The 15,000-nt window shown below is 46.5% G+C and overlaps 3 protein-coding genes across 6 annotated transcripts in view; 1 reads left to right on the top strand and 2 right to left on the bottom strand.

Moving 5' to 3' along the window:
• LOC121715042 (coiled-coil domain-containing protein 74A) overlaps nt 1-781 on the bottom strand; it is a 4,238-nt gene extending 3,457 nt beyond the window's left edge. Inside the window, exons 1-2 of one of the 4 annotated variants that reach the window (XM_042100344.1) lie at nt 673-781; nt 1-140 (exon numbers count right to left, since the gene is read on the bottom strand). The exon at nt 1-140 is cut by the window's left edge and continues 144 nt beyond it. Coding sequence is in view for 2 of the 4 variants with exons in the window: in XM_042100342.1 (XP_041956276.1) it covers nt 1-140; nt 582-592 (151 nt within the window). In the remaining 2 variants the exon portion in view is untranslated. Of the gene's footprint in view, nt 141-581 lie in introns of all 4 variants that reach the window. The other 3 variants (XM_042100343.1, XM_042100342.1, XM_042100340.1) reach the window with 3 other exon arrangements.
• Nucleotides 782-1,196: 415 nt separating this feature from the next.
• On the bottom strand, nt 1,197-5,772 carry tmem127 (transmembrane protein 127). Its single transcript, XM_042100347.1, has 3 exons — nt 4,874-5,772; nt 4,515-4,679; nt 1,197-3,943 (listed from the first exon to the last, which is right to left on the bottom strand). Exons 1-3 carry the CDS (start codon nt 5,109-5,111, stop codon nt 3,633-3,635), a joined length of 714 nt encoding a protein of 237 aa, XP_041956281.1. The 5' UTR covers nt 5,112-5,772; the 3' UTR covers nt 1,197-3,632.
• A 1,982-nt stretch (nt 5,773-7,754) lies between these two features.
• nkx6.3 (NK6 homeobox 3) lies at nt 7,755-11,551 on the top strand. Its single transcript, XM_042099733.1, has 3 exons — nt 7,755-8,160; nt 10,672-10,841; nt 11,324-11,551. Exons 1-3 carry the CDS (start codon nt 7,755-7,757, stop codon nt 11,549-11,551), a joined length of 804 nt encoding a protein of 267 aa, XP_041955667.1.
• Nucleotides 11,552-15,000: the final 3,449 nt, after the last annotated feature.

Here is a 15,000-nt window from a genome sequence, read left to right on the forward strand (position 1 = left end):
CTGGTGCTTTAACGGTAACAGGACTGTCCGGAAGCGGAGCATTGGGGGTGCGGTCTCTATGGAACAGTCGCAGGGATCGGGTCTTGTCCAAGGTACCGACGCGAGACCAGTTCGGAAGGTTTCGTAGAGGTGGTAGATTGCTGGTAGACATGTTGTATTATTTAACATCTATTCATCTTTATTAACAAGGCCTGTGTTACCTTAATGCCGACTTTTCCAGAGGACTACCGTCAACGCTGACACATAGGCTACACTTACAACTTATCATGGATCATGCTGGTCTCTGTCTATGATGAATACATTTTCCAAAAAAGTACAATTAAACAATTCCCTTTCAAAGATTCATTGCTGAAATGCTTTCAACTTTCTAACTTTATATCGATAACCGATTTATCATAGCTATAGACAGCTGACCAAAATATGCCAAATTGGTGCATAATACAATTTTTAAAGTTGGTAACTTAGCAAGTATAGCCATAGCTACACAACAGCAGCGTTTATCAGGTTTAATGTCAGCTAGCTAGGCAAGCTAACAGGCTAGTTAAGGTTAGTTGCATTAGCCGCCGAGAAGGCTGTAATACCTTATGGCCATTCTCCATAAGTCAGTGTAGCCCTAGTATGGGTCATTAAAGGCATAGCAAAAAGACAAATAAAGAATACTTAATTATGCACTTCTCTCTGCCGTTACTGCCTCCGTCGACCAGCTAATTCTGAATCCTACTTCCTGATACATGCACACGACTGCTGTTTCATGCGTTACCATGACAACAGAGCCACATTACAACATGCACTGTGGATTCCCTTACATTGTTACATTCATAGAGGTTACATTGTTTCCTCTGATTTCCTGTAACAAAAGAATATGAAGATTTCAGATGAAAAACAGTAAAGGCCACCCTCACAAATGTGCAAAAAACACGTTAATATCCACCCCAGGTAATTTCTATTAAACTACTGTTAGGTTGTTTTCATTAAATGCATATACATAAAATCACAACCCTACAACAGCATGACTGATAATAAATAATAATAATACAAATACATAAATCTATTTCTGTAAATTCATCACAAATGGACTTAACTGGTTTTGCATCTGACCCCTTCAGACTCTACTTTACTTTAATTACAGAAGTAGATTTTTCTGAATGCACTCATGCTGGATATGACAGTTGAAAGAAAACAAGCACACGACAGGCAACACATCAGTTTAGATTTTACTTCACCTCTTAAAACACATTATTAAAATGAAGCTACAATACCGAAATTAACACACACAAAACAAAAACAGTATAAACCAACACAAATCACCTTTTCAGAAAACATTGCATGTAAAAATTCAACAGTAAAAGATTACAATCAGGTTCTCCCAATCTCGGTGTCCTGACTCTCTCGTCCCGCTCAACAGTGCATGGCCAGAACCACACTGTCCCCACAAAAGGTAGCACAGCAAAAATCAAACAGGAAGCAGTCTGTCTCTCTCTCTCTCTCTCTCTCTCCCCCTCCCACACACACACCCACACCCACACCCACACACACACAGCCAAATGAATCTTCCACACTCTCCTAGGAGTACCCCCAGGATGCTCATATACGATTATCAACACACCCACACAGTTACAGACAATTAGGCCTAAAGATAAAGAAACAAAAGAGGGTGAAAATATAACTATGTCCAAAACATGATGGCAGATCTGGGATACCGGTGTCATATGGCAAGACCTTTGGTGGAGTGTCCATGATTAGTCCCAGGTCCTAGAGTCCTCTCCTGGCGGTGTGGAAGGACCAGTCGGAGCACATGGCATGAACACCACCATTTCTAGGCCAACATTTCTTCACTCAGACCAAAGCAAGCCAAGCACATGGTGAGCTAATTAGCCAAGAGGAAGTAAAAAAAAAAAAAAAAAAAAAAAATGCATGCCCATCTTAGAGCACAGTTGATCTTCAGCTCTTCAATAAATAATAATATTAATAATTATAGCCTAAACTTTAAAAGGGGACCTTGGATTTAGATTTTGCTTACGTGACTTTTTGGATACAGAGGGGCTGCTCAGGACTCGTATTAAAGTGTGGGAAAAATAAAAAGCAAGAAATGTTTTAGGAAGTTTTATGAAGAGGAAATAAAGACACATGGCAAATAAGTGGGTGTGTTATTCAAGTGCAGAGGCAAAGCTTGCGGACATTGGGTGGCTAGGTCAGGTTAGGGTGGGGGGGGGGCACAAAGGAATGAAAATCAGCAGGAACCTCGAAGAAGGGCCGATATGCAGGGTTGGTGTACATCAGATCAAGACGTCTTCATGAAGCAGAGAAACAATCCAGAAAGACGTTCCAGAAACACCTCTTCCGAGAGGATCCTTTTTAGATTTATTCTGAAGAACTAACTAGTTTGAGAGCTTTATTTCAGTTTATTTCAGTTAACAAAATACTGTTTTCACTGAAACTATCAGTGAAAATGTTTTTACTGACAGCATTCACTGATTTTTAGTTTTAATCTTGATTTTTGTTAACTATAATAACCCTGCTACGGATTATATCTGACACTGACACAATCTGTGCCCGAGCTGTCCGAGATATATGCCCACTCTGTGCCAGTTCCATGTCAGAGCGGACCTGGAGTCTGGTGGTCTCGGAGATCCCTGCTGACCTCTGCGACTCCAGTTTAAAGTGCCTTACACTGAAATGTTACGGATCATGGGGCCGCCAGTAACTACTGTATGCACCATGTTTAGAGATCCAGTATTATTGCGCTGGAGGGCGAGACAGAGGCGCCGCGTTGGCACAGGTTCTGCTGTGGTTTAAACGAAAGCAGAGTGGTGAACTGATATACACACGACTCAAAATGCCACCAGTAACGCATTTAACAGGACGAGGTGTTACATTAGGGCAAGACCAAGCGTGCCAGACCATGTCAAAACACTCTGAGGGACCCCTGTGGGGACAGCCACACGCACGTGCAAACTACTGCGAGAAAACATCACATGGTGGTGCGGACACAACGAGCGGTCCTGCGCCGGCCCCGACGGACAGCCGGTTACATGCAATCGAAGCACCAGCAGCCGAGCTGCGGCCCGCTGCGGAGAGTGTGTGTGCTGGAGGCAGTCGGGTCAGGGCAGGGCTCGGCGTGGACGCGTGGGGGGGGGGGGGGGCGAGAGGGCAGGGCTCAGCGTGGACGCATGGGGGGGGGGGGGGGGGCGAGAGGGCAGGGGGTCGGGGGACGTGGACGCGTGGGGAAGGGGGGGGGGCGGGTGGCGATCAGATCCTGGGCCGCCCGAGTGTCTGAGGTTCTGCGTTCTGCTGATAGCGAGGCAAACAGTGGTGTCTCCGGAGCGTGAGGGGCGTCTGGGCTGAGGGAGAGGAGGGTACTCTGTGGAGCGGTGCTGAGGGAGAGGAGGGTACTCTGCGGAGCGGGGCTGAGGGAGAGGAGGGTACTCTGCGGAGCGGTGCTGAGGGAGAGGAGGGTACTCTGCGGAGCGGTGCTGAGGGAGAGGAGGGTACTCTGCGGAGCGGTGCGGTGCTCAGCCCAGTTACGGGGGGGTTTGGTGCGTGGGGGGGGGTAGGATGCTGTCCCCTGCTGTGGGGGTGCTCGGTGCGTAGGCGGGAGTGGGGTGTGGGGGGTGCGTGGCGAACCCCTCCTGCTACGGTGTGTAGGCAGGCGGTGGCTGGAACTGGTTGGCGATGTCGTAGTCGGCGGGGAAGGCGTCTGTGCCATCCTCCATCTGGGCGAGCAGCTCCAGGGCCTGCTCCTCCTCCTCGCTGGGGTAGTGGCGCAGCAAGTTGGCGGCGGTGGCCAGGATGGAGGCGCCGCCCGCCCCCGCCACCAGGTAGAAGCTGATGGCGAACGTCACGTAGATCAGCGAGCCGTGGTACTTCTTGTGCTGCTGCTGCAGGGCCAGGATCAGCTCCGACGCCCAGTAGCAAAACCCAATCACCGTGGCACACTGCAGGACTGAGGGAGCACGTGCACACACACACGTGCACACACACACACGCACGCATGCGCAGGCACACACACACAAGCAAACACACGCACACGTACACGCACACACACACACGCACGCACACACACACAGAGACAGGGACAGGCATTAGTAACTGCTGGGGGTTTAAGACCCCACTGAGAGCTGAGAACGCATTTGCACTGTCAGGGCCATTTGTCGCTGCAGCTGTTAGTGGTGGTGGTGTCTAAACCACATTTCTGTCAACAGAGCGTATCAACTAGATCATCAACAGCATTGATATTCTTAAATGTATCGCTAATCCTCATCTGACAAACAAAAAATATATATGCATTTGGTTCTGATGGTTTTTAATGCTACACCCCAGTATGAAATTACACTTTGCATTGTTGGCAACAGAAATCACTGCTCTTTTAATAAAACCAACTGCCCTTTTTCACCTATAAAAAGGTGTAGCTGTTTGATGACTGAGGCCAACCTGTGACAATGCACTACTCCGTTGACAACACTAACTTCCCTATGACCGGTGTAGCTGTTGTTGGTGCCCTGATAGAGGCTTACCTGTGAGGATGTGGGCGAAGGCGTATCTACGGGTGATCTTTAGCGCCGGGTGTTTGGGTCCAAACACGTCCAGCAGAAAAGCCGTCAGACTGCACAGGATCCCCAGGAAGCAGAAAGCCGCGATGACCCGTAGCAGCAGGATGGTCTGGGAGTTAAAACAGTAGTCTGCCGAGGAGCAGAGGCGCAGGGTGAAACCAACAGTAACAGTGGGAGGACATTTGTATTGTACCTGTTGAGGTTTACAGCCTACACTCACGCAAACCGCTCTTCTCTGTTTGACTGACACTCAATTTGCATGTACAAGTAGCTTCAAACTAGCCAGAAAGCTACCAAAAATGACAAGCTGTCTTCAGACCAACCTTCCAGGAGCTTGGGGTCAATGTATCCCAGTACGTCTGCCACTCCGAGCTCCTGTCTCGGGCAGTTTCCTCCGTGGACCCGGAGCCACGCGGGCTCGGCCAGTGCCGTGCAGAGGGCCGTGATGGAGAGGGCCCCTGGGAGGGCCGAGGCCAGGCTGCGCTCCGGCTGCTTGGGCAGCGCTGTGCCGGCTCGCCTACGCCGGTTTCCGGGGACTGCAGGTCCCGGAGGTGCATACATGATCGGGCGAGAATAAACTAGCTACAGTACTTGATATGCTAACTTCAGTTCACGGAAACTGAGGCCACGTTTCACGTTCCGAAGAAGCGTTACTGCCACTTCAAATTACTGATTAAAATAATTCAACGGTAAAACAATTTTAGTTTCTAAAATCTAACAAAGGAACTGGCTGGCTGGGTCGATAAGCAGCTACCAGTACATGAAGGCTAGTCAGTTAAACGCCTTTAATTTGATTAAATCGACCGTATTTTATTCGGATTTAATTTAAGAAAAGATTCATTCTTTATTCGTCGACAAAGGTTCTACGAAAAAGATTATTAAATCACACAGCAAAACAAAAGAAAACCCCTAACGCTTGCTAATGTATTTACCTAGCGCTAACTTCCTTTTACCGAAGAGAACGTCACAGGCCAAGCCACTTTCCGACGAGCGAGCTGTGTCAAAGAAGAGAAATAGCACCAGACGTTGTGCGCTTATTTTACTGGATTGAAACAGAGATAACTCACGACAACACGCTATATTTCAACCCCTTTTCCAACCCGCGTTAAAACCGAGGACTAACTAAAAGAAAATTCTGGCCATTTTGGCCTGTGGCTAAAAACAAAACAAAGCCTACGGTCTTCGTGAGCTTTGTACAATCATTTCCCCTTCCTCCCCTCCTCTTTCTCGTTATATAATAACCCGACAATGGAAATGTTTCGACTACTTCCTTGTTCTTTATTGCCACCTACTGTTGTGGGTCTGTAGCGCATCCTCCAAAAACACGTCTGCCAGTCTGAAGTTCAGATAGGCCTACGAATCCCTCAATAAACCATCCCGCAATCTTCCTTTGGACTTCCTTCTATGGTGCCTTCAGATGATGAAGTGTCTGTTGGACCTCAACTTTTCAGCGGTAACAGCTTGTAACCTAAGGCATGTTTATAGGGCCGCTGACGACAGTATAGTATATAGGCCTACCAGCGAATAACCTCTCTCTGTTTTCTCCACCTGTAACTAAATGGCAAACTCTAACTCATGACCAGGGATGGGCAGTATTTATGATACATGTTACAAAATAGTACTTTGTAATTTGTATTTTATTGGGTTGAAGAAAATGACTTCGTATTTGTTTTATTTAAAAAGTCCATGTTGCTCTTCTGCCCCCCTCTGCTCATACAATGGTACTACAGGGGCTGACAGGGGCCTGGATGACCAACATATTGTAGCTGAACTCATTTCAAATCTCACATCTCACCTCATGAGTTCAGATGATTAGGCAGCAAAAGCACCACAGACATGTGACCTGTGACATCACAGAGCGGCTGCACTCTGACAAAGAGGGGGGAGGAAACAAATCCCTCCCCTCATCATCGTCATTAATCATTATCAGTCCTTATCAATCATTAACAAAATCACTACAGTCACACTGGCCACACATTCACACAAGGGCCTGTATAGATGTTGGCCAACACTATTAATATGTATATCAACACTATCAAAGTGTATTATAATAATTTATTGATAAGTTATTCAGGCTACTAAGGTAATCTGTGGCATGTGAGGCTGTCAGGCTGATATCCAGACATGGAGTGCTGTTCGCAGACGTCACAGATCATATCAGACTAATATTCAGATGGAAAGCTGCTCAGATATCACTGATCACTTCATCATGCGCACAACAGAGTCCTGTCGAGGTCTCTCTCCTGTTCTGTTGTACTATCTTTAACCCCTCTCCTTCTCTAAACGTGTCTTTTTTCTCCAGGATTTTTACTTTATTTTTTCCCTTTCTGAGCCCCTCTCTCTCCATTTCTCATCTGTCTCTCCTCTCTTTCCCCTTGTCCCTCCCTCTCTCTCTCTCCTTTCTCTCTCTCTCTCCTTTCTCTCTCTCTCTCATTTCTCTCTCTCTGCCTCGCCCCTTAATGCTTCAGTGAGCAGCAGCACTGCAGTAGCCAGACGATCAAAAAGCAACTTATTCCCTCTCTACCTTTTCAAAAAACTATTAATCTGTCACTGTCCAATCAAACGCTCGGCCTCACGACGCCAACCAGTGATATTGCAGTGGAGACGCGCTCTGCTGGCCAATGGGAGAAGGCATTCTAATGGGCCCCATCTTTATCTCGAGGGTGTCACCTCAACTTGAGCGCATTCTTATTTATGACCCGGGGACTGGGAATTTGCCAGTGGGCATTCGTCTCCGCTAGAGGCTGCAAGACTGTGTGTGTGTGTCAAAGGTGCCGGACACTCCACTGTTGACTCTGGGAGTTCCCCCGGTATGGGCCAGACCAGGTGAGACGCTCACATATACACACACACACACACACACACACACACATATACACGGCATCTGAGCCTCAACACACGCTCAACCTGAGCCTCTAGCTGATCTCAGGCCTGTTGGAGATCTCCTGAGGAGCCTGCGACTGCTGGCACCAGCCCCGGAGCAGCGGGGCATTTTATGGGCGAAGGGCCTGGACACCAGACCAGGAGAGTTCACTGGAGGATCTGTTCCCAGAGACGTCTCACAATCGGACAATAACAACAAGCTACAGGAGGGACGCTACTATTGGACTAAAGAGTTTATTATTTCGAAGTCTATTTAGACTTATTTTTCTACTAAAGCGAACCGTACTGCCTGTCAATCTGGAGTCGGAGGAGTCTCTGTCCATGGACCCCTCTCTGCCGGGGTCCTTCCTCTTCAACGGCGGCCTCGGCCAGTTCTCCTCGGACATCAAGGCGCCCGTGTGCCAGTACTCCGTGCCCAACTCCTTCTACAAGCTCAACGCGGGGCTCGGGGCGCAGATGCCCGCAGGCACCCCTCATGGCATCAGCGACATCCTCAGCCGTTCCATGATGGGCGCCCCCGGTGCCCCCTTGCTCTCGGGATACCCCGCCATGGGGGGGTTCGGGGCCACCATGTCCGCCCCGAGCATGTACTACAACAGGGACTACAGTCCGGCACTGGGCAGCTATGCCAAGGCCCCCGAGTGCCCGATGATGAAGAGTCGGAATGGGAGCTGCTGGACAGACACGGCGTACGAGTGCAGAGGTGGCCGGCAGTCCTGCAGCAGCAGTGAGTTCATCATATTACACACACACACACCATCAACACTCTGACACACACACCATCAACACTAACTAACACTATCTAACTATGACACACACCATTGACACTGACACACACACCATTAGTTAGAGTTAATTATGTGATGGTGTGTATCAAAGTATAGTTAGTGTTAATTATCACACCACACCACAACACTCTGACACACACACACCATCAACACTAACTATACTTTGATATACACCATCACATAATTAACTCTAACTAACTACATACTTATCACACACACCATCAACACAAACTATTTTTGACACACACCATCAGCGCTTACTATTAATGACACACACACACCATCAGTGCTTACTATTTATAATATACACCACCATCAGCACAAACTATTCATAGCACACACAATATCAGTGCTAACTATTTATAATATACACCACCATCAACACAAACTATCCATAGCTCACATACTATCAGTACTAACTATTTATAATATACACCACCATCAACACAAACTATTCATAGCACACACAATATCAGTGCTAACTATTTATAATATACATCACCATCAACACAAACTATTCATAGCACATATACTATCAGTGCTAACTATTTATAATATACACCACCATCAACACAAACTATTCATAGCACACACACCATCAGGGCTAACTATTTTAACATGGTGATGGTCCTGACACACACTATCAATGCTTCATATTCCAGGTGTACGCCATCACTTTTTTAGCCTTATCATATTTGTGATGCACGCAAATGTATGTCTGGCCATAGAACTATAGAACTCATATAGAACCTATTAGCCATATGGAACTATAGAACTCTCATATAGAACCTATTAGCCATATGGAACTATAGAACTCTCATATAGAACCTATTAGCCATATGGCTGGTAATGGATGTGACATATTTCTTTTCTCTTTACTTTTGTGTGTGTGCTTGTCTGCACGCACAGGACGGTGCTGTTGTCACAGTCAAATTTGAATGAATAAAACATTCCCTATATCTTATCTTATCACATCTTATTGACCACTAATTACTTTAGCATTACCATGTAGCTGACATGCACATGCTCATGGTCTAATGAATTTGGCATTATCAGCTTTCAGACACATGTAATGAGCTCAGCTTAATTCCCCCATCCTTTGTCTTTTATCTCCAAGTCATTTAGCAGTTATGGGCACTCCTGTTTGGCATACAGTGTGTTTGTTTAGTTTCTCTCTGAAAATTACGCCTACTCTCTAGTCTCAAGACCTGAGCGCCGGGATAACCTTTTTGTTGTTGATAATAATAATAATAATAATAATAATACTTGAGAATAATAGTGATATTTATTTTGAATGTAGATTACGCTCACTCATAATCTTCTGCAATAACAGGCTGAACATATATAGCCTATATAATTGCCTGAACACAAAATACGATTATAGATTTTAGATCTGGGATCTTATGTTTCATTGAAAATATTTCTTATTAATGTTCACACATTTGAGCTCAAACATGGCTCTACAGAGCTCTTACAAGATATGATTTTAGAGCTTATCTTATAACAGTATATAAGTATATCTTTACAAGATTAGATTTATATGTTTAATGATTTTATGTTTGGCAGATATTGTTATAAGGATATAAAGGGCAGTTATATTTTATAGGAGATGTCAAGTAGGTTCAGGTAAAGTTATCTAGAAGATTTTCCTTTCTTGAACAGTCTCAAGTAATGGCAGTTGGTTAGAACTGGATAAAAAAAAATGAAATGTGAACACCAGAACATTAAGCCAAATGAAATTAAATGAAATGATTGCTTACAAATAATGTGGAAAAATATAGTGGAGGCCTAAAAACATCAAGTGTTTTATAATAGAGTACTGTTATGGTATTTGTAAAATATGTTTTAGATAAAAATAAATGTATTGGTATAGGTGAACGGAATTGTTTGCTAATTTCAGTAACTGTAGGTCATGATAAGAAATCAATAATATATGGAGACTGAAATATATTTATATCACCAGTTTATGTGCCGTTTGTGACACGTTATTCTGCAGCATCTCAAAATTCTTATTGCGGATACATGTGGCTTCCTCTAGTGATTTCAGATTCATTATTTTCTTAATATTCACGCAAATGATCTGGAATTAAAAGTTATTTATCCAGTTATCCTACGTGGTGTTACTGTTGAGTTTTGTCTGCGATGCAGTGTTAGGGTCCAGTGTGTCGTCTCTCGAGTGTGTCGCCTGATAGCCGACACCTGGGGAAGCGGTGTGTGTCAAGTGTGACATTTCTTCAATAATTCCATCCAGTGTTACATTTTCTTAATGTTAAATGTGTTACTGTGTTAAATCTCATCCAATATAAGATATTTTACATTACCAGTGCCACGAGTGTTCTTAAAGATCCCATGAGGTGTTAAGTGTTGTGTGTGTGTGTGTGTGTGTGTGTGTTTTGTTACCCTGCGGTGTTACGTGTTAAATGTTGCGTGTGTGTGTGTGTTCCCTGCAGACAGTGGACCCATGGGCGAGGTGGTGGGCAGGAAGAAACACACCCGGCCGACCTTCAGTGGGCACCAGATCTTCGCCCTGGAGAAGACCTTTGAGCAGACCAAGTACCTGGCAGGACCAGAGAGAGCCAGGCTGGCCTACTCACTGGGCATGACCGAGTCACAGGTCAAGGTGAGGGAGGAGAGAACACAAACACACACACACACACACACGTACAAGATCATACATTTACATTTTCACACACACACAAACACACACACACACACACACATACACACACACATACAAGATCATACAGTACATTTACATTTACACACACACACACGTACAAGATCATACATTTACATTTACACACATACACACACACACACACACACACACACACACACACACACACACACACAGAAAGGCATAGAAATCAGGATCCATGAGATTCAGAACAGTTGGACGATATGTAATATGTAATATTATATAACTTCATGCACACAAAAAAACTCCCAAGCCTATGCCTTCTTATTTTTCTCATTATTTTTTATCTCCATTTGAACACCAGACAATCTCAAACATTTCTAAAAATGTGTCCTGCTTGTCCTCTCTCATACCTCCTCCCCCCACCCCCCTCCCTCGTGTCTCGTGTCTCGTGTCCCGTCCAGGTGTGGTTCCAGAACCGGCGCACTAAGTGGCGTAAGAAGAGTGCTTTGGAGCCCAGCTCAACGCAGGCGGCGCGGGGGGATGGGGCTGGCGACGCGTCTGACAACGAGGTGGAGGACGAGGAGTACAACAAGCCCCTGGACCCCGACTCGGACGACGAGAAAATCCGACAGCTTCTGCGCAAACATCGCCGAGCTTTCTCTGTTCTCAGATTGGGCCCTCACATCTGACACTGACAACCAACACACACACACACACACAAACAAACACACACATATACATAGATACACACACACACACACACACACACACACAGATATAGATACACATACATACACACACATAAATACACACACACACACACACACACACACACACACACACACATAAATACAGACACACACACACACAAACACACACACACACACAGATATACAGATACACACGCACATACACAGATAAAGGTGATAAGGAAACTGGTGTCAATACTGATATTCAAATCTAAACAGAATGCGACTGTTGACCTAAATAAACTGGCCATTTTGGAAAAGTCTCTTCTTGTCAGTAAAGGCGGTTTCAGTTGATTATAAACATTTGTCAGTTCTTATACACAGAATAATGTCACTCTCCTCCACACAGAATGATGTCATGTCCACTCACTTGTGTGTCCTTGTGTGTAAATAGTGACCAAAGCTCTGCTAGATTATTTATTGGCCGGCAGATGCGGCAACTCCGAAAGAGTTTCTGTTCGCAGAGGGACAGGGCCCACCCTGGCCGCTACGTGTGTTTATCATGTTGTCTCTGACCGGTCAGTCGCCACTGAAGCGATCGACTGGGTTGAGGCTGTAAAATAAAGGATTATTCTGCATTAAATCTGCCCTGGCTACTGTTGCTGTGAGAACTGTGTGTGTGTGTGTTGTGGAGTCTGACAAGTGTCATGTAGCGCAGATTTACGCTTGCGCCCAAGAAGAGAAAACAGACCTCGCCGATCAATACAGATCATCAAACCAGGAGGAGAAACTGACCTCTCTAATCAATACAGATCATCAAACTAAACCTCAGCCAGCACTCACTGACACCCCCCCCCCCCCACCCCCCACACACACACACACACACACACACACACACACACGAGTCCCACACGCTGCGACCCTTACAGAGGGAGGGAACAGGTCAAAGGTTAAACTGGATGCAATCTGCTGGTCAGGAAGGCAGTCGATTGAACTAGGGTCCACTAGAGAGAGAGAGAGGGAGAGAGAGAGAGAGAGAGAGGGAGGGGGAGAAAGACAGGGAGAAAGAGAATAGAAAAAGAGAGAGAGTGAGGCGACGGTCCACTGGGATTCATTATCCTGCCCCACCTACAGTATCCTCAACAGCTCCAACCACAGACAGATGGAGGGGAGGAGAGAACGGGGTCAGAGACAGGGACCGGTAGAGACAGGGTCTTATAGTGGACTAGAGAGAGCCAGGGTCTTATAGTGGACTAGAGAGAGCCAGGGTCTTATAGTGGACTAGGGACCGGTAGAGACAGGGTCTTATAGTGGACTAGGGAACGGTAGAGACAGGGTCTTATAGTGGACTAGGGACCGGTAGAGACAGGGTCTTATAGTGGACTAGGGACCGGTAGAGACAGGGTCTTATAGTGGACTAGGGACCGGTAGAGACAGGGTCTTATAGTGGACTAGGGAACGGTAGAGACAGGGTCTTATAGTGGACTAGGGAACGGTAGAGACAGGGTCTTATAGTGGACTAGGGACCGGCAGAGACAGGGTCTTATAGTGGACTAGGGACCGGCAGAGACAGGGTCTTATAGTGGACTAGGGACCGGTAGAGACAGGGTCTTATAGTGGACTAGGGACCGGCAGAGACAGGGTCTTATAGTGACCGGCAGACACAGGGTCTTATAGTGGACTAGGGACCGGCAGAGACAGGGTCTTATAGTGGACTAGGGACCGGCAGAGACAGGGTCTTATAGTGACCGGCAGACACAGGGTCTTATAGTGGACTAGGGAGAGACAGGGTCTTATAGTGGACTAGGGACCGGCAGAGACAGGGTCTTATAGTGGACTAGAGAGAGCCAGGGTCTTATAGTGGACTAGGGACCGGTAGAGCCAGGGTCTTATAGTGGACTAGAGAGAGACAGGGTCTTATAGTGGACTAGGGAGAGACAGGGTCTTATAGTGGACTAGGGACCTGTCACCTGCAGCCCCGGAGTAAGCAAGCGGACTGGCCCTGCTGAAGTAGAAACAGGGCGCCCGGGGGCCATGCACGTCACGCGCGCTGTTCTCCAGCTCCAAAAGATGTATCTATATCACATCAATCATGCACACACACACACTCTCACACAGCACTCACATACACAGGTACACACGCAGACAAGGAAAGAAGGTGCGTAAGTGTTCTTAATCAAACACGCTTAATGAGTGTGTCAACATGCACTGGATGTCAGAGTTGGAATCTGTTATGTTCTCAGACACGTTATGTTCCGGCCTGCAGAAACAGACAGCCCCAACACAGCTGAGCCATGTTCCCCTCTATCTGGGTGTGAGTGTGTCAATAAGGCCGCTGTGTGTATGTATGTATGTGTGTGTGTGTGTGTGTGTGTGCTGTGTTGATCATCACAGCTGGTAAATATGAGTCTGACCTCTGTCAGGTCTGAGTGTGTTTGTAGTTTTCATCGATGGTTCAGAGCCTTTTTTAAGGCAACCTGGGGATCGAGGGTCAGGAAGGCCAGGGCGGGAAAACTCCCCCGGAGTTCAAAGTCCAACGGCCCAGAATGCAGTGGGGTTCCTCCCACACGTGCTGTTAGATGCACCTCATCTGATATGCACTGTAGAAATAACATAAAAATTCATTCGGGGATATTCTTATACACACATTTCTATCCCCATTAGACTCTGGGGGTAATTTAGCAGCTCTCAGGGGCAACTTCACACAAGATGCCCCACCCGAGCCGTTTTATGATTCTACAGCCACCTCCCTCTGGCCCTTGTAGTCTTGGCCCCACTCTGCTGGGGCATTAGAGATGATTAATCATTCGTGCTGTTTATCAGAACAAAAGCTAACGAGCCAGTGGGGACTCGCTCACCGAGACGGCGAAACAGAGCTCAGCCCTGGGAGCGCAGCTCAGGTGACCGATGGAAGGGCCGTCTCTACTGACCCGCATTAGCATTCCGTGTACTTCCACACCTCACATTCATCTTCCTTTTGAAATGTTACACATTTGATTTTATTTATTTATATTTATTTATTATTTCATTTTTTTTATCTGCATGAGACCACTAGTTGTTTACACATACGGCTGGAGTTTCAGCGTTGCAGTCAGAAAAGCAAGTGAAATGTGTGTGTGTGTGTGGCGTCTCTCTTTCTGCCGATGTCCTTGGTCATTCCCGGGGCCTGAAGATTAAGCACGGTATCAGACCCCCATTCGTTCCGTCCGATGTGGAAACGGTGGAGATTGCCTCCAGAACAACTGGCCATCCAGCTGGACTCTGTTTCCTCGAGGCAGAGGCGCGATCGACACGGCGCGGTGGCGGGCACACAAAGCCTCAGCGTCACGGCCCCCATTCACCTTCAGCGGCCGACTCAATAGCTCATTTTTTGGAGAGATGTTAATAGGCCGTCACAGTGTTCCACACACACATCTCTCACTTTGAGGAAAGACCTTTCGACTGCACAC

This window comes from Alosa sapidissima, chromosome 8 (genome assembly GCF_018492685.1).
Source record: "Alosa sapidissima isolate fAloSap1 chromosome 8, fAloSap1.pri, whole genome shotgun sequence".
Taxonomy (NCBI): domain Eukaryota; kingdom Metazoa; phylum Chordata; class Actinopteri; order Clupeiformes; family Clupeidae; genus Alosa; species Alosa sapidissima.